The sequence below is a fragment of the Leptidea sinapis genome, chromosome 29 (genome assembly GCF_905404315.1).
Source record: "Leptidea sinapis chromosome 29, ilLepSina1.1, whole genome shotgun sequence".
Lineage (NCBI taxonomy): Eukaryota > Metazoa > Arthropoda > Insecta > Lepidoptera > Pieridae > Leptidea > Leptidea sinapis.
In genome coordinates, this window is record NC_066293.1 from 4,018,561 (window position 1) to 4,041,695 (window position 23,135).

A 23,135-nucleotide genomic window follows, 5' to 3' on the forward strand; every position below is an offset into this window, starting at 1 on the left:
ATCTGACAGTACTCTTCAATTATTCTCTTTGAAATCTGATATACTCCTACTTCATCAAGAAAATGTTGGCAACCCAAAATTTGAATATGCATAGCCTTAACAACAGTCTAAATCACGATTGAAATATTAACTGCCGACATAGATAGGTTAAGTTAAGCGAAGACGATATCTCTGTTTAGCCCAGATAATATTTTGTGGAATCACTTACAACCCCGGGCAATGAACATTCACACATCTCCACCTGGACCACTTTAGAAAGCAGCCATTATATTTACTCAATTGACAATATGGCTAGAAGGGGAGGAAATTGATAATAACTCAAACTGCTACACTAAGAGGGAATTTAGAACAAAATATAAGAGGTGCCAAAAAAAATTAATACCATTTAGAGGTGTTGTTTCTATACCAGTTTGGGCCACAAGAAAGACATAGTGTACAGTATGATAAATTCTTGTGTACATAAAAATTAGGTAAGTAAAGTCAACAGTTTTCATCTCGGATTAACATTTCAGAATGTCTGGTGGGCATCAACAACCCTTTTAGAGCTAGTTAAAACAGAATACCTTATGTGCTAGGAAGTTTTAAAACCTTTAAATTCACAACAGGCAACATTGTCATGGTGCTCTAGTATTTTTTTTGCAGACGCCTTTGAATTGAATAGAGCAAATAAACCAAAACACAAAAACAACTGCACCCCAGCTTAGTGACCATACCCTAAGCAAAACCAAGTAGATTGGAGTTGACTTGAACAGGATAAATTCAATTTCAACTGGGTCACTTTAAGGTTAGTGACCATAAAGTCCATGGTATGGCATAGTTGACCAATTATCAAATTGGGACCTAAATAGTCTCTGGCATATTAAGGTTTGAATATGAACAATAAAGTAAACGGACACAAGATATTAAGACATCACAACATAACAAAGGAAAATAACATAGGCAGGGGGCAAGCATATTATTAGAGTTAAAATTTTTGTGAATAGATGAATATCATTAAAAGGAATTTAGAACAATTTGTTGATGGGCTATAAATATAAAGATCTATTGGTTTAGTAGGGCAAATTCAGACAAATAGAATCAACAAGACTAAAGAAAAAAGCCGCTCTAGTTGCCCGGACGTTTCAGTAGCTAAAGAAACACCGACATCTACAGAACACTTACTCTAACCGCCATCTTATAACAATAAACGAGGTTACAACTTGGAAGTACGAACGTTCAATCTTACTTTTGCCAAAACGAATACGAACGTATCCATCACAGACTAATATAAAGCTTAGTATCCATATATAATTATTTTATTAATGAAAGTGATTCGTTAAATAAAATAATTATATACTAGGGATATATGTATGTGTAGTTGTTAGCTTGTTACTTAACAAAGAGAACTTAAGCTGATTTAAACACAACAACCATGACCTATATAATCTAAGATACCTATGTGCGAACCACAGAGTACCATTGTTTCTGTGTGAAATTTATGAAATAAAGTAGAGTTTTAGGTAACATTTGACAGTTCATCAATATTCAACAACGTAACCTTGTAATGGCGGGCATAAAATAATATATTTTTTTGTTTTCTTAGTGTTAAAGTCTATGTATGTAACCTCAGAAGATATGCATATTTTTTAGAGATACAATGTGCCACCATAAAATTAAAACTACCTTGTCATTCACTTGTTTTTTGGAATCATGTAATAACGAAAAATAAAATGTACTAATACTTGAGATCTTGTTATCTGTATAAAATAAAATCGAGACGAATCTACTCGTATGTCGTTATGGGCCCTTCATATGCTGGAATAATATAATATTTGCTGGAAACCAAGCATGGAGCTAAGTAAAATACAAATAAGTAAGTTTGATGGGAATAACTGGATACAATGGAAGTTTCTCATGTCAGCTCTACTGCGGAGCATAGACGGACTTTTGGATATTGTCCAGGGGAAAACGGATAAACCAAAGAAGCCTGTAGCTGTAGGAGGTGATGCTAGTGTTACGTCCACAGCGGCTTTGACAGAATATAACAAACAGTTATCAGAGTACGTTAAGCTGGAAAGTACCGCTCTACTGCTAGTTACGAATAACATTTCAGATGAAATTCTAAACAAGGTAATAAGATTTTCAAGTCCTCAGGAAATATAGGATGAACTTCATAAATTATATGATTGTGTCAGCGAAAATAAGTATTATGAAGTATGTATGGATTTCTTTAAAGTTCAAAAGGACACTTTCAATGACATGTTAACGCATATTTCTAAACTGAAAAATTTGTGGCATGAACTTCAGCTTCAGCTTTTACTAAAACAGGAATGAGTAAAGAAAGCTGAAGAATGTAAGGAATTACCAGAACTTCTTTTAATCTGCAAGATTTTAGATACTTTGCCGGAGAATTATTTTTCTTTTAAGTCGAGTTGGATGTTGATGTCGAAGAAAGATAGAACTGTCGAGAATATTACCAGCCAATGTTGTGCGCATGAAAGAGCAATGACAAGAAGCAAATAAGGCAAGTCTAGTGCACGAGCACTTCTCACAAAAACAAGTAAAAAGTTTGTTGAACAAACTAAGGAACAGACACCAGGGAATAAAAAAGTTACTAAGTTCAGATGCCATGTTTGTAAAATGGTAAGTTAAGAAAGTCTTGAACAGGTTTGGTATGTAGAACTGTAAACCTGTGACTACACCTATAGGTGTAGTCACAGTCTAGTCAGTGACTATAGTCAAGGAACAGGTACTGTCACAAAACGAGAATGATGAGTTAATTCTGAATAAGTACAGACAAGTAGTTGGGTCACTTGCCTATTTAATCGTTGGAACAAGGCCTGACATTGCATTTGCCTTCAGCGTAGTATCAAGGAGTCGGCATTATGAATAAAAAAGATCTATAAAAGGGGAATTATAGAGTCATACTGTAATGCTGACCATGCAGGCGATATTGAAACTGGTAGGTCAACCTCTGGAATACTTTGCATGTATGCCGGTGGGCCAGTCTTCTGGATAAGTCAGAGGCAGCAAAGCGCTGCAATTTCGACAACAGAAGCTGAAGTGGTTGCTGCCAGTGAAGCTGCGAGATAATGTGTTTAGTTGACTCGATTTATCGGAACGCTCGTAAAACTTAAAAGTATGCCTACCTTACAAGTGAATAACGAAGCAGCTATAAAGTTAGCTCAGAATCCCGAGTTTCACCGACTTACCAAATACATCCACACCCGTCACTTCTTTGTAAGATAACTTGTGACTAATGGAGAACTGTTAGTAAAGAAGGTCACCAGCGAAGTTCAATTAGCGGATCTCCTCAGTAAGCCGTTACTCAGACCTAGGCTTCGCAAGCTTGTAAATTTTATTGGTCTTCACATTGAGAGGTGTTATAGTTAATGCATGTAACCTCAGAAGATATGCATACTTTTTAGAGATACAATGTGCCAAAATAAAATTAAAACTAGCTTGTGATTCACTTGTCTTTTGTAATGTCTTGTAATAAGTAAAAATAAAATGTACTAATACTTGAGATGTTGTTTTCTGTATAATATAATAAAATCGAGACGAATCTACTCGTAAGTTATGTAGGTACATACGAGCTAGAACAGGAACATGACGCGAGCTGGACTTGCACACGTCCTCTTAGGTATTATATTAGCAATAACAAACAACTTGTTTGTGGTCGGCTCTTAGTCTACGCAGGAAAACGAAACACCACCACAACTCCATTTTTAAAACATCGGTTGGATCGGTGACAAACAAAGCTCTTGCGAGAGGCACTCCTCGCTCGTTCGCTCGCACTCGTGAATTCCTACTGGATATCAACGCTGGCGTTGTCGCCACGCCTACTTACGATTTCGATGCCTACACCCGAGCAGAACTATCTCACTCCCCCGAGTGAGATAGTTCTGCTCAAACGAAAGAGCTGTGGGACACCTTGTTTTCGTATGCCAATCATTTCTAATTGAAATTTTTGTGCTGGCTAGTTAAATCAGTGATACAAAACTTTTGTGATTCTACATGCCGCCCGCCTTCACTTTATCGGTTATTAAAAGGCTAAAGAAACTTCTTTATAACTATTTATTTATACTTATTTATAACTATAAACCAATATATAAATACATTAAAAATACAATTCTAACAATATGAAATAAATTGAAGTTATTAGCAAACTGTGAAATGACAGCATAAAATATAAAAATAAAATTCCAAAAAAAGGTAACTATGTCCAAAAATTACAATTTCACCAATACGGAAGACATGGCTGTATGGACTCGAACCCTTTGCCTGTCCTAATATTGGGCGAACAAACCAAAAAAGAAAATCCAATCACTAATATTTACAATTTCGATTGTTTGAATTCTACTAATATTTTTTTAATTAAATTAAAAGATTTTGTGACTTAAAACTAATTATCAATTAAGTTTTTCATAGATTTTAATTCATATAATTTGTGTATATAGTTATGGCTGCCCTGACAACAGATAAAGGACCGATTTACGATCCGGGTTTGTGTAGGTGCTGTGGAAATTTAAAGAAATGTAGGATTTTAAATGTTGAATATATAAGTTTGGGTAAAAAAGAGTTGTATATGGATATGTTAATTGATTGCTTTGGAGTTATAGTGAGTATATTTATATATATGAGTTACGAACAATATAATAATTAATGACATATTAAGTTAGGATATCATCCTCACCATCTGGATGTGTGGCGGTCCTCCACAGTGCGGTTTACAAGGAGCTTTCTTCCACGTACTACAAAGCTGTGGAATGAACTTCCTTGTGCGGTGTTTCCGGGACGATACGACATGGGTACCTTCAAAAAAAGTGCGTACACCTTCCTTAAAGGCCGGCAACGCTCCTGTGATTCCTCTGGTGTTGCAAGAGAGTATGGGCGGCGGTGATCACTTAACAACAGGTGACCCGTACGCTCGTTTGTCCTCCTATTCCATAAAAAAAAAATATTTGTGTGCACTACATTGTAGGTAGTACTCCCCGTTATTCTCAACTGTTTTTAACTTGTTTAAGCAAATTTTTCAAAAAACCTCAAGAGCTATTGACTACAGTGATCAATTAGCGCACACTTAATAAAAAAAAGATAATAAGTGAACATTTTATAAATAGTTGAATTATTTAAGGAAAATATAGCTTTTAATTTTACTAGAAAATCAGGATTCTTGATGACCAAATCATCCGCCACCACAAGTAGCATTCATACCCGAGAATTCTCAATCATATCTTAGAAAAGGTACCATACCCACCTCACATTCTGGCTACAGGCACACCATTGATGAAGCATGAGACACATCTAAATAAAAAATAATAAACTATCACTATTCTTTCGAGCAGTGAAAGCTTAGCCTACACACCTGTGTCTATATTATGTGTCTAGTTCTTATATTTGTTATTACATATTTAAACTTATTTCAGGGTAACAAATTTTATTTTTGATACCTGTAACCAACCACCTTTAAAATTTAAAGTATTTATAATTTCATGCAATTTGCGTGGCCATCTAGAGGGCAAAGCCAAATTGGCTTGGAAGAAGCTCGGCGTCATTAATAGAACAAGGCAATACTTTCAAGCCGGCCCACATTCTAGTGTCCCACAAAGCGCAGCTCCGGCCATCAAGTATTACTGTCATCTCAGATCTGGAGCCACCCAGTGCTCTGTGAACGGCTGGATCACTTGGTGTTGCGTAGAGATGTTGCTTCATTGTGTGTCTTCTACCGCATTTATCACGGGGAGTGTTCCGAAGAGTAGTTTACCCGATTCCTGCCGCCGAATTCCACCTTCGCACGACCAGCAAAGCCCAGCAAAGGGCTCTCCATAATAAGATTGATGATGGCCTTTGATGCCATATTATAGTTCTATTGCTTCATCAAAATAATGCAAATCATATGTGTATGTAGGTCTTTAACCCTCTTCCAAAAAATATTAGATTGATGCCAAAAACAGTAATGAAAAAAATATATAAATTGTGGCTAATAGATAAATGCTTCTATAGTTTAAAAGAAACGTTTAGCCAAAAATAAAAATATTTAAAAGAAAGTATTTGAGATTGGTACCTACAAAATAATGTTTATTTTATATTAAACTAGCTGACCCGGCAAACGTTGTTTTGCCATATAAAGTATAATTCACACGATAGTTTTATTAATAATAAATAGCCTATGTGTTATTCTGGTGTGTAAGCTATATTATTGTAAAGTTTCATCAAAATCCAATCAGTAGTTTTTGCGTTAAAGAAGTTCAATCATACATCCAGACATACAAACTTTCACATTTATAATATTAATAGGATTGTTGGATTATAGCTATCTGATGTGATTAATGACATATAAATATTATAATTGTAATGTTGAAAATCAAATATTTGTATGCCATTTTATTGGTGAATTATGCCGTGCTTCTACCAATTGTTAAGAACTATGTTACCACAACTCAGACAAATAAAAAAAATTTCATTAATAAGCTCAAAGGCTCTTTACCACTAACATTAGCCACCAATTGGTTTACTGGCAATTACTAGAAAATACAGTATTTGTGTATTAAAAATTGTTTTTTGACATTTATAAAAAAACTAGCTGACCCGACAGACATTGTACTGTACATAATAAATAAAATACTAGTTTTTTATGTATTTGTCAAGAATTTTTCGTAACATCACTAATTATTTCCTAAAATATGCTTGCTGTTGTTGAAACGAAATTGTTTCACAGCAGAACTGTCAAACTGTGTGTCAATAAGTTCTCTCACAGAAAATATGTCCACACCAAACAAATATTGGAAATAAAAATAATTATGGGTCCCAAATCAAAATAAAAACTATCCTGTCTCTCAAGTTGGACCTAACTGCATCCATCCATGAAGTATTCCCCATTTAAATCCGTTCATTAGTTTAGGAGTCCATTGACAAACAACATGTCATGTAATTTATAAAGATTATATATTGAACTATGAGGATACTTCCTGATAAGACTGAAGGTAATTCGGGAGTGGGTTGTAATAATGACCGACAGTACTCTATGAAGTTCCAAATTTTTATAGTCATGAAGGCTGAGCACTTAAACTAAAGTTTTTTAAGTGTTATAGATATTAAATAGACTTGAAATCAAGTTGAGGTATTGTTTAAGATTTTTTTAAGAGATATTCGAAAAAAAAATATTTCTTTTAAAAATATTTCAATTGTAAGCACTATTTGAAGGAGAAAAATCACTAGTCATCAACAAATTACTTACTTATTTAATACAAACCAGTATTTAAAATTGAATTAACACCAAAGTTTATGTCTCTTGAAAAGTACAGTGAGTGTTAATTGCAACTTCCTATTTTAAACGTCTATGCCTTAATGACTATGATCAGTAGGTCCTTTTAAATGGACCACGGTTTAGGACGGTTTGTTTTTGTGAACTTTTTTCTTCTCTTCTAGTTGTCGAACTTGGACAGTGGACCAACTGATCGTCTCATTTGTGCGTCTTGTGTGCATCGTTTAAGGGATTCTTATGAATTCAAACAGCAAGTACTGAAGTGTGAGGATGCTTTCCTTCAGGCAAGACTCCATGATCAAGAGGTTAAAGGTATGTAGTTTAATAATGTTGATCAGAACAAAAGGTGTTGTATAATGATGAAATGGATAATAGTTACTTCTTTTGCCAACTGTTAATATCTCCTGACAGGAACCTCAACAAAAACATCAACAACCGCTGATCATAAATGACAGCAGATTGCACATTATACCTTCAGTTTTGTATCTCCTGTTTTCCTCAGATTTATTATGAAGTCTCTATTGCTCTTTAGAATATTCATATCTTATACCCGTAACTTTGTCAGTGTATGCACATGACTGAGCACATACTGCTTATAAAAATTGTTGTTTTTTAAAACTCTAATAACTTTATATTGGCATAAGGCAAAAATATATGCTCAATTTTGTACCCGGGGTGCGTTAAATATGACGTATGACTCTCTTAGGTCTAGATATCTATTTCTCCGTAAGGAAACACAAGGCCAGCGGCGCTGTCTCAAAGTGGTTGTTGGATGGCGTTTAAATTGGAGTGGATTCCCCTGATGTTGCAAAAGTCCACATTAAATGGCGCCTAGGGTAGGGTCGGGTCGAGTAGTGTCGTGTAAGTTATGTTTTGAGGAGGAACGAACGATCAAATTTTTTTCATGAAAGAGGAGGACAAACGAGCGTACGGGCCACCTGATGTTAAGAGATCACCACCGCCCACATTTTGCAACACCAGAGGAATCACAGGAGCTTTGCCGGCCTTTAGGTGTACGCGCTTTTTTTGAAGGTACCCATATCGTATCGTCCCGGAAATACCGCACAAGGAAGCCCGTGTCGCCGTGGTATTACTGCCTCGTTTGTCCTCGGACATGCATCCTGTGCCCTCCCCAGAAATGACGTGCCTCCCAAGCGACAATGCTCGGGGAGGGATTCTCCGACGATGTGGGGATGGGCTCTCGTCATCGACACTAACCTATGCTGACTTCATGAGACGGTAGCGTGACTCCATTGCCATTTGCCTGTCACTCTTGTTTTGTTGACCTCTCTTAGAAAATATCTACAGCCTTTTCTTTTCATGTGACATGTGTATCATAGTATTAATGTCTTGTTCCGTTTTGCTCAATTTCTGATTGTGTCAGCCCACTTCCATTTAAATTTCCTGATCTGAATTTTTTTCCCCATCATGCATCTTGTATCGTTCTGACTGAATATGTTTTTCCATTTCTTTTGTTTCTAGATCTTTTGTTATTGTTATTTTTGGGCTCAGATTTACATATTCATTAATATTATCAATTTAACAATTGCCCAGTATGCGTACTAGTTATTTTCCTCTTTTTGTCACGGATTTAGTTTTCTGTGTGCTCATTTCAAACGCTGCTTTTCTGCTTTAAGTCTCCAGGTCCTATAATATCTTCTTCTAATATGTAAAATTCTCGTGTCGCGGTGTTTGTTACCAAACTCCTCTGAAATTGCTTGACCTATTTTTATGAAGTTTTATGTATATTCAGTAGGTCTGAGAATCGGCCAACATCTATCTTTCATACCTAATTTTTTTTTATTAATTTATAAGGCAATACAACGTTTGCCAGATCAGCTAGTAATATATGTAAGTGTGTGAAAGATTATTCCTTCTTATTTATAATTAACGACACTATTTGACATCATTTGAGAATAATCCTTAAGTTAACATTCAGCGCGATAGAAAAGTACACCAAGTGATACAACTACTATAAGTAACGGGTTATTGTAAGTTTGACTTTTAATATATCATGTGCAGAGTTATGATAGTGTTTTCAGAACCCTACCATTATATTTTTTTCAAAATAACGCGTGATACAGTTAATTTTCTAACTGTATGTTATAGATGTCGAAAATGATTTCAGCGAGGGATGTCACCAAAATCGAAACGCCCGAAATAGAAGTGAAGTTGGAACTAATTGAGATGTCAGAAGATCGGCCGTCTGGATCACCTTTTCACGATACCCACGATGATTCACAGAGTAAGTATTTTTATTTTTACTAGCGGCCTATCCACTGTAATTTTACCATTCTGTAATAATAACGTGTCCTTACAAAACCCTATCTATAGAATTTGTCGTCAATACATATCATCTGTTTGTAAATGGAAATTTAGTTTGTATGTAAATTCCTTAAAAATAGCAAATAGTATATATAAATAATTTCTCTTTCTTTTTCTTTTATAATATTACATTACCTAGAGCTTCTTTTAAAATCGCTATTATTATTTTATTTTAATAGTTATTCATTTTGCAAAACACCCTCTGCTGTGTATACACTTTCGTGGAGTTGTAGCCTATCTTGTTGTTAAGATTTAATATGTTAAATTTTCATTTGTTGCTTGCTAGTCAATAACAGATGGCACTACTTGTATTTTAAATCGCACAAACAAGATTTGCATAAATTTTGTTTAGTTCAAATATTTGGATTGGTAATATATCGATCTCTAGTCTTGTATGGATTGTTTGTTTCGCATCCACTAGAGGAGCTTTCACTCGAATTTATGTGTGTTATGTTATATTGTTGTATCTCTGTTTTGTGTACTTATCAAATAAATAAATTAGACTATGACTCATGCGCTTTCGAAGATTAGGCGATTTATTTAATTTATTTACTTATTATTACGGTACATCTTAACATTTAACTTTTAGTTAATAAATGAAACAAAGACTGATACACATCACTATCATAAATAAGCACATCACTCAGTTCGGTTATTAAGTATTAGATTATATGATTAAATTAATTTAAATTTTTTATTAACTTTATAGAATTAAGAACAGCTACAGTTGACTGGTTCGACATAATGACTAAAAGGTTTCTAATGAAATGGGTAATTATGAAATAGGATACAAATGTATTTGTTTACTATAGGGAGTAACAATACAGGGTTTCCCATTTGCCGAGTCGTGACCCGGTACCAGGAGCCCCATTACCAAAATCCAAATACAAAGTTTCGGTCGACGGATCGTATGAACGAAAGAACGACGAACTTCAAATTAATTCCCAATCCGAAACACTTTGTATTACCAAAGTCAAGATCCGAAGATCGATACGAAGTTCACGATTGGACATTTATGTCTTTCGTTTACCTTATTCCCAAATTCACTTGACACTTGATGGTTATGTCTATGATTCCGAAACGAAATCCGTCCGCGCTATTCGGATCCGAAGTACTTTCGTCGTTCTTTCGTTTCGGACGAAACTTCGGCTTTTTAATTTGGTTATAGACCTCCTGGTCATCAAAATAAAATATCGGGTCGCAACATTCCCGCCTTGTTTAAAAAAAGTCCATGGGATAAAACTTTCGTCATTTCCGCAAACTTGGATTCGTTAGCAAAAAATAAGTAGCAGCTATATACTTCGCACTAAAATTATGTTACTAAATAGACCTATAACAAAATATGTAGTACTAAAAATCATTTTACTATCAATAAATGTGTATAATTTTAGCTTGAGTTTGAAAGTAAGGTGGATCCCGAGGGGGCAGTGTGAAATTTACCGAGCCATGGCAAAATAATGTTTGAGAAACACTGACATGACAAATTGCAACTTGTTAAACGTCATGAAGCTGCACCAGTTCGTAAAGGGGCTATGACATGGGGAGAAGAACTGATAAGAATCTCCCAGACCATCTTTTAATTCATATTTATCTACACCCATGCTTTAAATCCCCTGTTAAAGATTCTGAAACAGATAGCTTATTGCCAACATTAAAACACCTAATGTTCTAATAACCATTACATCATCCAAACGAGTGTTGTAATGTTGTACTGAATTTCATAACAACACTCCTATGTTTTATTTCGATCCCTTCATACGCAAAGAGTTTCAACATACAGCCACATTCTTATTGCTCGATGCGTGTTATCTGTATTTTTTTTTAATTTCAAAAAAAGAACATTTTCGTTTACGCGCGTTCCACACAACAAGAATGTCGCGCGCCGTAAAAAAAATTAGGCTATTCGACTCCCCGCCATTTTTCTTCGATATTTTTATTGTTTTGTTTACAAAAAATGAGCGATTCATTTAAACGCTGCAAAAGAACATTTTATTCGAGTGAATTTTAATTATTGCACTATACAAAATGTAAATAACTACGAAAATAATTAATAAATAAATAATTGTTTCAATAATACTTAGTTTATTCGAATATATAATCAGTAATGGATGATATTAGGTTACTACTAGGACTGGTGTTTTAATGTTGGCAGTAAGCTAACTGTTTCAGAATCTTTTAGAGGATTCATATTGTGGGTGTAGATAAAGTCTTGTATGCAACTGTTGATAATTAAAGTATTAAAACACTCATCCACATTCGTGTTTTAATACCCCTTATTACATTATAATTACACAACAGTTGCATAAATAACTATAACAAAATTGCTTATCTCACTTAAGTCATATAATATTATTCAATTTCCTCTTTATAATCTGCTAAATTATAGTAAGCTTTCTCTATCAAAGAAGCTTAAATATATTTCTTGCAATCAGTGAGTCCTAGTATAATGACGGGTATTTTATTGTAAAATTGAATACAAAGCCCTATGAAGGAGCCTTTAAACCTAGCTAACTTATTTGTTAATAAGTTAGCTAGGTTATATAGGCTATGACAAATACTAACTTTGACTCACTTCATCTGCAGTCCCCCCGAAAACGAGATCTGGAAAGGTCTTGAAGCGTCTGGTTAACTAAAATAAAAATGTATCTTTTACGCAAACATCTAATGTAAAACCGTTACAATTACACGCGTTTTAATCCTTTAAAAGTGTTTTATTTAAACAGCACATACTATTTTTTTATCCTAATTGAATTGAATTAATTCAAATCACATTATTTTATGCCAGATATGAACCTGATGTTGTGTTCACAGGGGTGTTGATCTTTTAAAAGATTCTTATTTAAAACTTTAAGGTTACCTAATGATTTATTCAGGGTATAATAATAAGGGTTAATAAACACATAAAAATTTTCAGTAAATATCGTTACAAGGAAAAGATCTTTTTAATTTCTCATACTCGGAAAGTATTTGTATTTTAAATTAGTTCCCACCCAAGGGCCGGAAAGAACTTTAAAAAAAGAACTGCTGTCAGCTGTGTAGAGTTTTATGTAAAAGATAAACTAATAAAAAAAATAACGCTGCGGCCATGTGACTTTCTAAACAGCCAGTGTGAACTTAGCACAAACTTCTTTGAGCGGAATAAACCGCAATAATTACGCGGTGAGTTCCATATTTAAAATTCAAAAAGTCGACATAAACTGTCCTTATTTGACAATTAATTTTAAATAGGTACTACTAATATTATTACATATTATATATGAATAGTTTAGATAAACAAATAGTTTTATTTACCTGATATTCGAAATGAAAAGTTGAGTGTTTAACACGGGTAAAAAAATCAATTCCTACTCGGACTATAGTCTAAATACCTCGGGAATTGATTCTTTCGACCCTCGGTTAACAAACTACTATTTTTCTGTTGTATAAAACATTTTCCGTTAGCTTTATACGATAGTATATTATGAACCACGTCGGACGCAACAAATGCCGCTAAACTACACAATGACAGCTATAACAAAATATACTATCTTGACTGCTGTCAACCGCAATCCCCCTGAAAACGTGCTTCTGCAAAGTTCACAAATAGTCGGGTTAAATGAATAATAAATAAAAAAAACTACGTTTAAAAAAACCAACTTTAAAAACTGAAAAGTATAAATAACTTAATTAATATTTAATTTAATACACCTCTTATACAAATCTTATACTTTTAATGTTAATAAAATACTATTATTTGTATGTGCTACCTTTTGATAGGTTTCAAGTCGGTAATAAACAATCTAATTGAAAACTCCTAAGAAACTTTAAAAATATTATCCACGTAAACAAAAATATTCATAGAAAATGTTCATAAGATGAATTCTATTGGGCCGAACTGTCAATTTTTATAGGAGACCAAATGGCAAACACTCTGTATCAAACCAAAGTTAATTTATTAAAGTTAGTCAGGACCTCTATTTTTTTTATGACCTCCTTTGATTTGTCGATTTTTCGAACGAACGCGTAGGGACGCGTTGGCGTTTGAATGGCGGAAACGGACGTACGTGGGCGGTTCGAAGTGAATGTGCGGTATAAGGGCGCTATGCGTCCACGGTTGCAGCGAATATGCAATGAAATGTAGAATGATACGTTTCATGTTACGTATCACCAGTCTGTACGCACCTTTAGTTATGTTATACGTTATCAGCGCCGCGTCGGTATAGTCTACGCGAGCGCTAGACATACTAATTTTGAGCAGCATTACCTTGCAGGTGACATTAAATCGGAATCACGGAAGTCAGACACCAACAGCGTGGAAGACGAGGACAGACCTTTGATAGACTTGGTAAAGACTCTGGATCCAGCTCGGCAAGAGCTCAGAATCGACAAGAACTCGAAAGCGACTAATCATACCGTATCAAAACGTGAGTCCATTTAATTCAAAGGTTCATTATCTATAAAGTTTATTTTTATGTTATCTCCCTTACACAAATTAAACTTGTAACCAAAATTTATGAACAATACGGGGCTCTTCCAACTGAGCCAACTGTTGCAGTGACGTATCATTACGTTCGTAAATCTTGGTATGTCTTGAACCCGAGAGGTCGTGGGTTAGAGTCGCATCATTCATAATTTTTGGTTACAAATTTAATTTAATTAATCCCAGAAGTGCGGGGGATATCACTTTAAAAATATTTTTTTTTTTATCTCCCTTCATTATTCTGGAATTAAATATGTATATGACTTTCATTTGTACGAAAACTTAATTTATGTTCGCTGTGGGACTCCAACCCGTGGCTCTTCGGTTACGCCCAGTAACCAAGGGAACTGTTCGAATGACCCATGATCCGTAAATCGCAGTATTTTTTTTCATCGCTCAGGTTGTGGTTCCATCTACAGGACAGAGTCGTATCGATCGTCCATATACTTTGGTGCAAATTAAGATGTAGACTACGACATTTTAAGAGAATTGACTGACAATACAAACTATTGCTATGAAGACCGCGTGAACCAATTTTTGTTGGGCATATAAGCGTGGCGTCCGTGGCACGATCAAAATTAACCAATGAAATCGCTTCCCGCCAAAAGCGGCATGCGATGCACAGAAACAGTGACTCTTATGATTTGGTATTTGGCATTATACTCAATAACTTACGTTTTAATATTTATTAAGTATTCAGTTATACTCACCGGCGCGGGTGATAGGTAATGTTACCGTGAGCTTTGGTTTCACGTCACTAAATGGACAATTCGGGATTTTTTTCGCTTTTCTTCTCATGTTGCACGTTCTGTGTCTGAATGCCGACTGAACGTCATTTTACTAGTAGAGGTTGCTTGACCACTGCGCGGTTCCAGAGGAAAGGTAATCGGCCACGTCATTGTTGGTTTATTCTCCTTAAATTAAAAGAAATGTTTGGATTCGGTATTGTTTCTAGAACAAACAGTTTTCTTTAAAAAAAATAGCGTTCTTTTATTTTACTACGAGTTTATTATATTATGAATTGGTAGATTAAGTTTAAATATCATTTCATTTACTGTGTGAGTAAAGGCTTATTTTCGCCGGGAAGTAAATATCTATAATTAATTTCCAGAAATATCTATGTCAGTGTTACAACAACGAATACGAGAAAGGGATCCAACATACTTAATGGAGTCGAACACTCTTACTATAATGGAGTTCTCTTATGTTTGTCCGTTCAAATGTCGCCACAACCATCTACTGTGCTACTTCTGCGGCGACGTCTTCGCCGACCCTTCCGCGCTCCGGGAGCACACACTATCAACTCACAACCCGAAGAAATTTAAAATAGTCGAATCGAAAAAAATGATAAAAGTCGACCTAACGAGAATCGATTGTCGATTGTGCTCCATGAAAATCGATTCACTCGATGAATTCAAACGTCACATCACAACGGCGCATAAAAAGAGAATCTACGATATCAAAGATATGTTGCTGCCTTTTAGGCTGTCGAAGAATGAGATCAAGTGCGCGTTGTGCGATCTTCAATTTCCATATTTCCACGCTTTGAATAAACACATGAATGAACATTATAGTAACTTTGTCTGTGAGACTTGCGGTTTGGGCTTCGTTGATCGAGCTCGATTTCTGATGCACCAACAACGGCACGATCAAACGGAGTACCCATGTGAAATATGTGGCAAGTCGTTCAGGGCTGCGTACAACAAAGATCTGCATATAGATCGCGTGCATAACAGGCGGGGGAGGATATATTGTCCCAAATGTGACGTCAGATTGATGACGTACCCGCAGAAGCTGAAACATTTGGTGGAGGTCCACGGGGAGCAACCGATGTCGTTTACGTGTAATTTGTGTGAAAAGGTGTTTGAGACGCGGCGCACTCTGACCACGCATAGGCGAAAGATACACTTGAAGGACTACAGGTATGTGTTTAGGTTCGGTGTCTCAGTCACTTGACCGCCAGTCCGGCCGGCAGTGACGCTCCAACCTCATTGCGTGCAACACATGTGCACTATTGTGCTTAGATAAGTTTATACGTCTAGATAGAGTCTTTTTTTGTTAGACAACCTATAAATAATATAATAATATTGATACACTTTCTACACAAATTAAAGCCTGTGTAATGGTTTGCAAGACACCGATATTTAATACAATATACTTACTTAAACAAATATAAACACCCATGACTCGGAAACAAACATCCATATTCATCTTATAAATACTTGCACCTACCGGGATTCGAACCCGGGACGTCTAGCTTAGTAGGTAGGATCGGTAACCACTGGGCTATACAGGTCGTCGTTAGTTTAGTATGCGTGACGAGCTACGTCTTATTTCAAAAAAATATTTGGAACAATTTGACAAAGCTAATACAAAGAAGTAAAAACGATAATAGCTACAAAAGTATTAACTTCAGTGCAGCTAACAATGCCTCTCTTCGAATACAATAAGGAATGATGTTCCATGCATAAAAGATCTAAGTAGTAAGCAAAGTAAGCTAATTAATAGCAGAAAATTAAACAGGACATGTGATTTGCAATGTATATGTTAATGTGTAGAGTTTTGGGTGAATGGGTGCCTGAGTTTGGGTGAGTGTTAATGATATGTATATAGTGATTGTGAAGTTCGTTGCATGTGTGCTGGGTGTAGGCTGACTAGATTATAGTAGAAAAAGTGATAAATTTGTTTTATTGACGTTTAGAGTAAGGTGATTTTTTGTCAGCCACCTCATAATGGTAGTCAAGGCATACTCCACATTCAGACAAGTATCACTTCAGTCCCGACCATGAACAATTAGAGCTCATTGATGTATATGAGAAAAAGTCGGGGACCCAAGACACTGCCCTGGAGGAACACTAAAAGTGAGAGTCTCCTGGTTTCTGAGGTAACTTTCAAGCTTTGTTATTTGTTAACGACTTGTAAGAAAACTTCTGAAAAGACTGTGGGCCGTTACACGAATACCAGGATGTTCTAGCTTTGAAAGAAGAATGGGAATGAAAACAGTGTCGAAGGGTTCGGATAGGTCTAAAAAGATGGCAAGTGTTTTATATTTATGTTCCCAGTGGCTAATAATCGTATTTGAAAGTCCCAGTCCATCTTCGGTGGATTTTCCACTCCTAAATCCATACTGATTATGAAAAAGAAGCTAAAATTTATTTGGTGGTCTATGATTTATCACCCAACACTGAAATAGGTCTGTAATTAGCGACATTGTCCCGACTTATAGAAGGGTGGATAACTGCGCATTAATAAATAATTGCATGACACTTTGTTTTAGTGTGCGTGAATTGCTCAAAATAGAGGCTAGTTCGAAACTCAATTTTTTTCGACGTTCTCACAGCTGTCATAGTATATCTAGACGTATAAATGATCTAATCTGTTGTAATTTGTTTTTTGATTGCGTTTATTAATTGCATAAGATGGATAATTTCGATACTAAATAAGAAGGTGCATTCGGAACGCCTGTCGCCTTTTATTTTATTAAGTCCGCATTTAATTGATGTGACATCGTGTCTCTTATCGTTTAGGCAGTGTTCGTAAGAAACGTTTTCGTTCGACCGTTTTTTCTCCGACTTTGCAAATCTAATCTAATTGAACTATTTATAAAGAAACTAGCTGATACCCGGAACTTCTTCCGCGTACACTCACACGCGTACACGCGTAGTACTTATAAAGATCTATATTTAGTAAAACTTTATATTAAATAAAGACATCGCCATACTTTATATTACATAAAGGTAATTTGATAGATAGTTAACAACTGTAAGTAATCCACCAACTATAGCTACCTAAAATTAAGTTTATTTTTTACCTCGTTAGAAAGATATAAAAATTCTAATTAGCTATTCATTTTAAACTATTATTTTTATTTAATTTCTGTACGACGGGGGACATATCAAAGAAAATCAATCGTTGTTTTTATTCACCTTTTAAACCTTCCCTGGACTTCCACAATTAATTTAAGACCAAAATTTGCCAAATTGGTCCAGCAATTCTCGAGTTTTAACGAGACTAACGAACAGCAATTAATTTTTATATATATAGATAAAATTTGAAATTAAAAACTATTACAATCACGAATCGAAATAAAAACTATCGTATGAATCAAGTTGCATTGAACGTCATCGCAGAGAAACAATGTGACTCGAAATTTTAATTTTTACAGGTATGAGTGCCAGATCTGCGGCCAGAAATTTTTCACACGTTTCGCTTTGACCAATCACATGCCGACCCACACGGGAGAGAGGAATTTTAAGTGCAAAGTTTGTGAAAAATCTTACCCCCGTCTGAAGACGCTTAAAGATCACATTCGGATACACACAAACGACAGGAGATATAGGTAATACGAAAATAATTTTACTAAATATTTACCAGTGGGAGGCTTCCTTGCACAGAATGCCGGCTAGATTATGGGTACAAACGGCGCCTTTTTCTGCCGTGAAGCAATAATGAGTATGAATTATTATGTTTCGGTCTGAAGGAAAGATCGTACCTACCACCGTAGATAGTGAAATTACTGGGCAAATGAAACTTCTCATGTCTCAAGATGACGAGCGTAATTGTGTTGCCGCTCAGAACTTAGGTTTCTTAAGAATCCTGAGCGGCACTGAATTGAGTGAAGCATCTGAAAAAAGTGTTCAATAGAATAATAAGATTTTGTTAGTAGGAGATTAAATAGTTTCTTTTTAAAACAAGTCAACTTAAATTCTGTGATATTAGTTGGTAGCCTGTTAAATATTCTCGGTGCCATTTCAAGAACACTATTGAACATAGAAGCTTTGTTACTCCGATGTTTACGTAATCTATTCTTTCTTCTCAAATTTATGTTGTGGATTTCGGTTGTTCTGATAAATGTATCGTGGTTAATTTATATAAATAATGCTATTTCATAAATATATATTTAGGGAGGTCAACGTTAGAATTTTAAGTTCATTAAAGAATGGTTTTGCAACTATCCGTTATTTTAAGACATCATATAACGCAGTTCTTTTGAGCTTCATAAATTATCTCTTTTTCGTATGAGTTTCCCCAGAAAATTATACCGTAACGTAAGTTGGATACAACGAATTCATGATATGCTGCCAGGTCATTGTGTCTATTAGCGACTTTTGAAAGTTGATCAACTGCGTACGAGAATTAACTTGCATTTTTACTAGGTCCTATTGTATGTGCCTTCCAATTTAATTAACTGTAAATGTCAAGTTAGAAAAAATGCAAATTATTACAATTAAGCCAGTGTAGTCCTTGCGTATCGTAGGATATGGTATATTAGAGGGCAAGTCGTATATAGCAGAAACAATAAGGGGCCTAGCATGCTACTTTGGGGTACACCCTCACATTCTTGAGAACTACTGGGTTTTTCCGTTTATTACGCGGGCTGAGCTTAGTAATGTGCGTTACTTGATTTCTGTTTCCAAGGTATATCTGTATTAGGCTGTGAAAGTTGCCACGTAATCCATAATGTTCCAGTTGTTTTTAACTATATTGTATGATCGACAAAATACATGTTACAAAAATCGGTGTGGTGTGGTTTTTTCGCAACCATTTCTGTTGTGGTACAAGAACTTTGTTTTTTTCTAAAAATGAATATCTTTATCAGTCAACAAATTTTGTTGATCTTTAAATGCTTTTTTCAAATATTCTTCACATGATAGAAGTTAGGGCAATAAATAAATAAATTAATTTTTATTTTTTCCAAAATCAATGTTTTTGTTTCACGAAATTTGGTGAAAATTTACCTTTTTATGTCCCAAATACACTGTTATTTATTAGAATTGAAATATTTATTTTGTCAAAAATGAATATGTTTATCAGTCAACAAATTTTGTTGATCTTTAAATGCTTTTTTCTAATATTCTTCACATGATAGAAGTTAGGGCAATAAATAAATAAATTAATTTTTATTTTTTCCAAAATCAATGTTTTTTTTTCACGAAATTTGGTGAAAATTTACCTTTTTATGTCCCAAATACACTGTTATTTATTAGAATTGAAATATTTATTTTGTCACCTTATTTTGACTCAAATATGGAAAAAGAACCCTTATTTTCAATCGAAAATTCACCCGTCAAAATAACAGCTTTTTACAAAAAATTGTTCTGTTTTCTGTCCGTCAAAATCTCTACTTTCCGATACTATAAAAAAAATAAATTACAATAGTAAATGTTCGGAAAATTTAAGGCCATCAAAAGGCGTTTCATAGAGAATTCATATATGATATTTCGTAGCAGCAATATTATGGATCAGTTGTTCCACTTTTGATATCACATCGGTGCCTTCAATAAAACTCCCAGAGGAGACCAGTGTTAGCAAGAGAGTATAGTTGGCGACGCTCACCTTACTCTTGTTTGACCTCGTATTCCATAAGTAAGATGTTCCTACAGCACAAGTAATGGAAAAAATGGTTATTGTAGGAGTGTAAATGCAAACACTTATATCGCTATCTTTTTTTTTAATTCACCTTTCTCACTCTTTTTTTCTTTTACAGGTGCCATATATGTGGGCAAGCATTTATACAGAATTGTAGTTTAAAGGGTCATATGAAGAGCCAACATCCGGAGTATATTTAGCTAATTTTAAGAGATAAAATTTTTTATATCACTAACTGCTTGTGTTTGTTTTTCTATACTATACAATTTTTGATTTGCTATTTCTTATATAAGAGGGTGTAAACGGGCAAGAGGCTCAAGTGATGGGGAATAGTGGGACAACCGTCCATGGATATCCGCAATACCAGGGGTCAAGAAATGCTTTACTGGCCTTTAAGGTATGGTCTGTTCTAGAAGGTCCCTAAGTCGTATCGATTCTTGTAATGAAGTATTGTCTGGCCCCACTGAGTACACCAAGCGAATTTGGCCTTCTCTTCCAAGTGACTACACAATTGAACCGCTCGATATGTCGGCGCTGAGTATGGCGATTTTTCCGTTAACTAAAGGCATAAAAGGCATTTATTTTCTCAAAATTGATTCCTTTAGAATTCTTTTTGATGTCATTTCTTATACTACTACCGCTTCGGAAACAAATAGCGCTCTGAGAGAGAAGAAGCGGCGCAAGAAACTCTCTCAGCATTCTTTTTTTTGCGCTCTTTTCAATAAAAATATACAATATTAGTCCCAGGCTGTCCGATCATTTAGATATTCAGCAGTGAAATAATAGGACTATTTTCCTTCTTAGCAATGGCGAAATAATAGTTACGGCTATAATTGAGCATCATACCGAATCAATATCCTGTCAATGTCCTCTGTCAATCTATCCTAAATATGGATGTCAATAAAAATGAATAAAACCGTGCCCGCCTATTGGAATACTGGGTCTCGGAATCTTGTGCGATTGCCAATTTCGAGAACATCCGGAAGGCAAACCGGCTTCAAAAAACAAGAAAGTCATAAACAGAGCAAGGCAATAGGGGACATTTCTATAATTGAACCACTTTACTATTTTAGTTTTTGTGATTAAAAGATATTGCTTTATGGCTATTTAAATATCACATATAAGGTTTATCTTAACTGAGTGCGAAAAACGTTTCTTTAATCGTTGCCTTCTTAGACCACAGTCACTTTAATTGGACTAAAAAGTTACTATTGATCGACTTAGTTTATGAAAGCGGTTCATTTATGGCGAATATCAAGTTCAAACAAAAAAAAACATCATAGATTTATTGAATCATATTTTGAACTGCACACAACAGGCAGATTTGTAAAATCGTTTACGTTATCCACTGATTTTGATTTAAAAGTATTGCCAGGTATTAATTATTGCCGGCCATCCTATAAGTTCCTTGAAAACCGCACTGTGGCGTGTCATGCGAAGATGGACAAACCTATAAACACCCCGTGATAAATGCGTTAGAAGACACACAATGAAACGACGTCTCTACACAACGCCAAGTGATCGAGTCGTTCACAGAGCACTAGATCTATTCGAGCAGTTTCCTTAGCTTTTTGATTCACTCCATCTATCCTTCTTTTTGTGTTTTTTCGCGTGACTATTCGTAGACCATGCATCCTACTTGTCTCATTTAAACCGTTTTTACTTTTTTACACTGATTATATAGCAAGATTCATGCTCAACGCATTCAACGCATAATATTTTCGTGTCAATTCTGAAACAATATCATTAGTATGTTTTCAACTTCACTACTTTTATTGTATAATTGTGGCTGTATAGCCACTACACGGCCACATGATGTCTGGACCTCGTTGGAAAGTGAAGACCCCGGTCCCCCTTTTACCCCCTCGCGGTACGGTTTGCAGTTTCATTACCTTTAGGTTTATTTTAAGTAACATTTTTAATACATATTACTATATACTTAACCCAGACTCATTCATTGATTTTTCATCTTTATAAAAATAATAATCAGCATCACAACACAACAACTTTATGTCAATCTATAATACTGAAAATATAATTCATTATTTATATATTAATAATAATGTCCTAGTGATGATTGTTTTGCACACCGTACCAAAGCGACGATGTGACGTCATCGACTTTAAAAAGTCTCTGCTATATACCTTCAAAATGTTTTGTTATCTTTATTTAATTGTTGCCGCTAATAAAGCACAGTTTTTTTGACTGTTTGGGACTTGAAGTAAAAATAAAACCACTCATTTCCCGGCTAACGGTAACACGTAATTTTTGTTTGTTTAAATTAAAATTATCTAGTCGTCAAATAGGATACAATGAACGGAGGATTGGCAGCAGCATCTCTCTAAGAGATACCATATAGGTATTGCCAGTGATGACATGTAGATGTATAGTTTTTTCTTTGATTACCGCGAGTGTTACACATTTAAATAAAACACTTTTAAAGGATTAAAACGCGTGTAATTGTAACTGTTTTTACATTAGATTTTTGCGCAAAAGATACATTTTTATTTTAGTCAACCCGACGTTTTAAGACCTTCAAACAAACAAACAAACAAAATATTTTTATTAAAAGTGTTTATTTAAACATGTAGATGTAGACACGGGACACAGATGTAGTCGCTAACCATGGCCCTGTTGAGGAAGCTCATGGTCGCTCAGAGGGCAATGGAGGATATAATGGAGGGCATAGCTCAGATGGTTGCTAAACTGAAGTGGCATTGGGCAGGGCACATAGTT

At 35.0% G+C, this 23,135-nt stretch overlaps 1 protein-coding gene across 3 annotated transcripts; it reads left to right on the forward strand.

Moving 5' to 3' along the window:
• The first annotated feature begins 4,326 nt into the window (after positions 1–4,326).
• Positions 4,327–20,634, forward strand: LOC126973593 (zinc finger protein OZF-like). Of its 3 annotated transcripts, XM_050820920.1 has the most exons (7): positions 4,327–4,600; positions 7,411–7,558; positions 9,375–9,491; positions 13,822–13,974; positions 15,142–15,952; positions 18,196–18,369; positions 20,518–20,634. In XM_050820920.1, the coding sequence occupies exons 1-7, from the start codon at positions 4,442–4,444 to the stop codon at positions 20,597–20,599; spliced, it is 1,644 nt and encodes a 547-aa protein (XP_050676877.1). In that variant the 5' UTR covers positions 4,327–4,441; the 3' UTR covers positions 20,600–20,634. The 3 variants fall into 3 exon arrangements, with proteins under 3 accessions (XP_050676877.1, XP_050676878.1, XP_050676879.1); XM_050820921.1 differs by lacking the exon at positions 4,327–4,600 and having other exon boundaries at positions 7,413–7,558; positions 9,356–9,491; XM_050820922.1 differs by lacking the exon at positions 4,327–4,600 and having other exon boundaries at positions 7,413–7,558; positions 13,809–13,974.
• Positions 20,635–23,135: the final 2,501 nt, after the last annotated feature.

Bases quoted from the DNA above. Each gene is read 5' to 3' on its own strand.
- LOC126973593 (XM_050820920.1), top strand. From the start codon at position 4,442: ATGGCTGCCCTGACAACAGATAAAGGACCGATTTACGATCCGGGTTTG. The intron at 4,601-7,410 runs GTGAGTATATTT...CTTCTCTTCTAG, and splicing joins TTGATTGCTTTGGAGTTATA to TTGTCGAACTTGGACAGTGG. The intron at 7,559-9,374 runs GTATGTAGTTTA...AAATGATTTCAG, and splicing joins CCATGATCAAGAGGTTAAAG to CGAGGGATGTCACCAAAATC.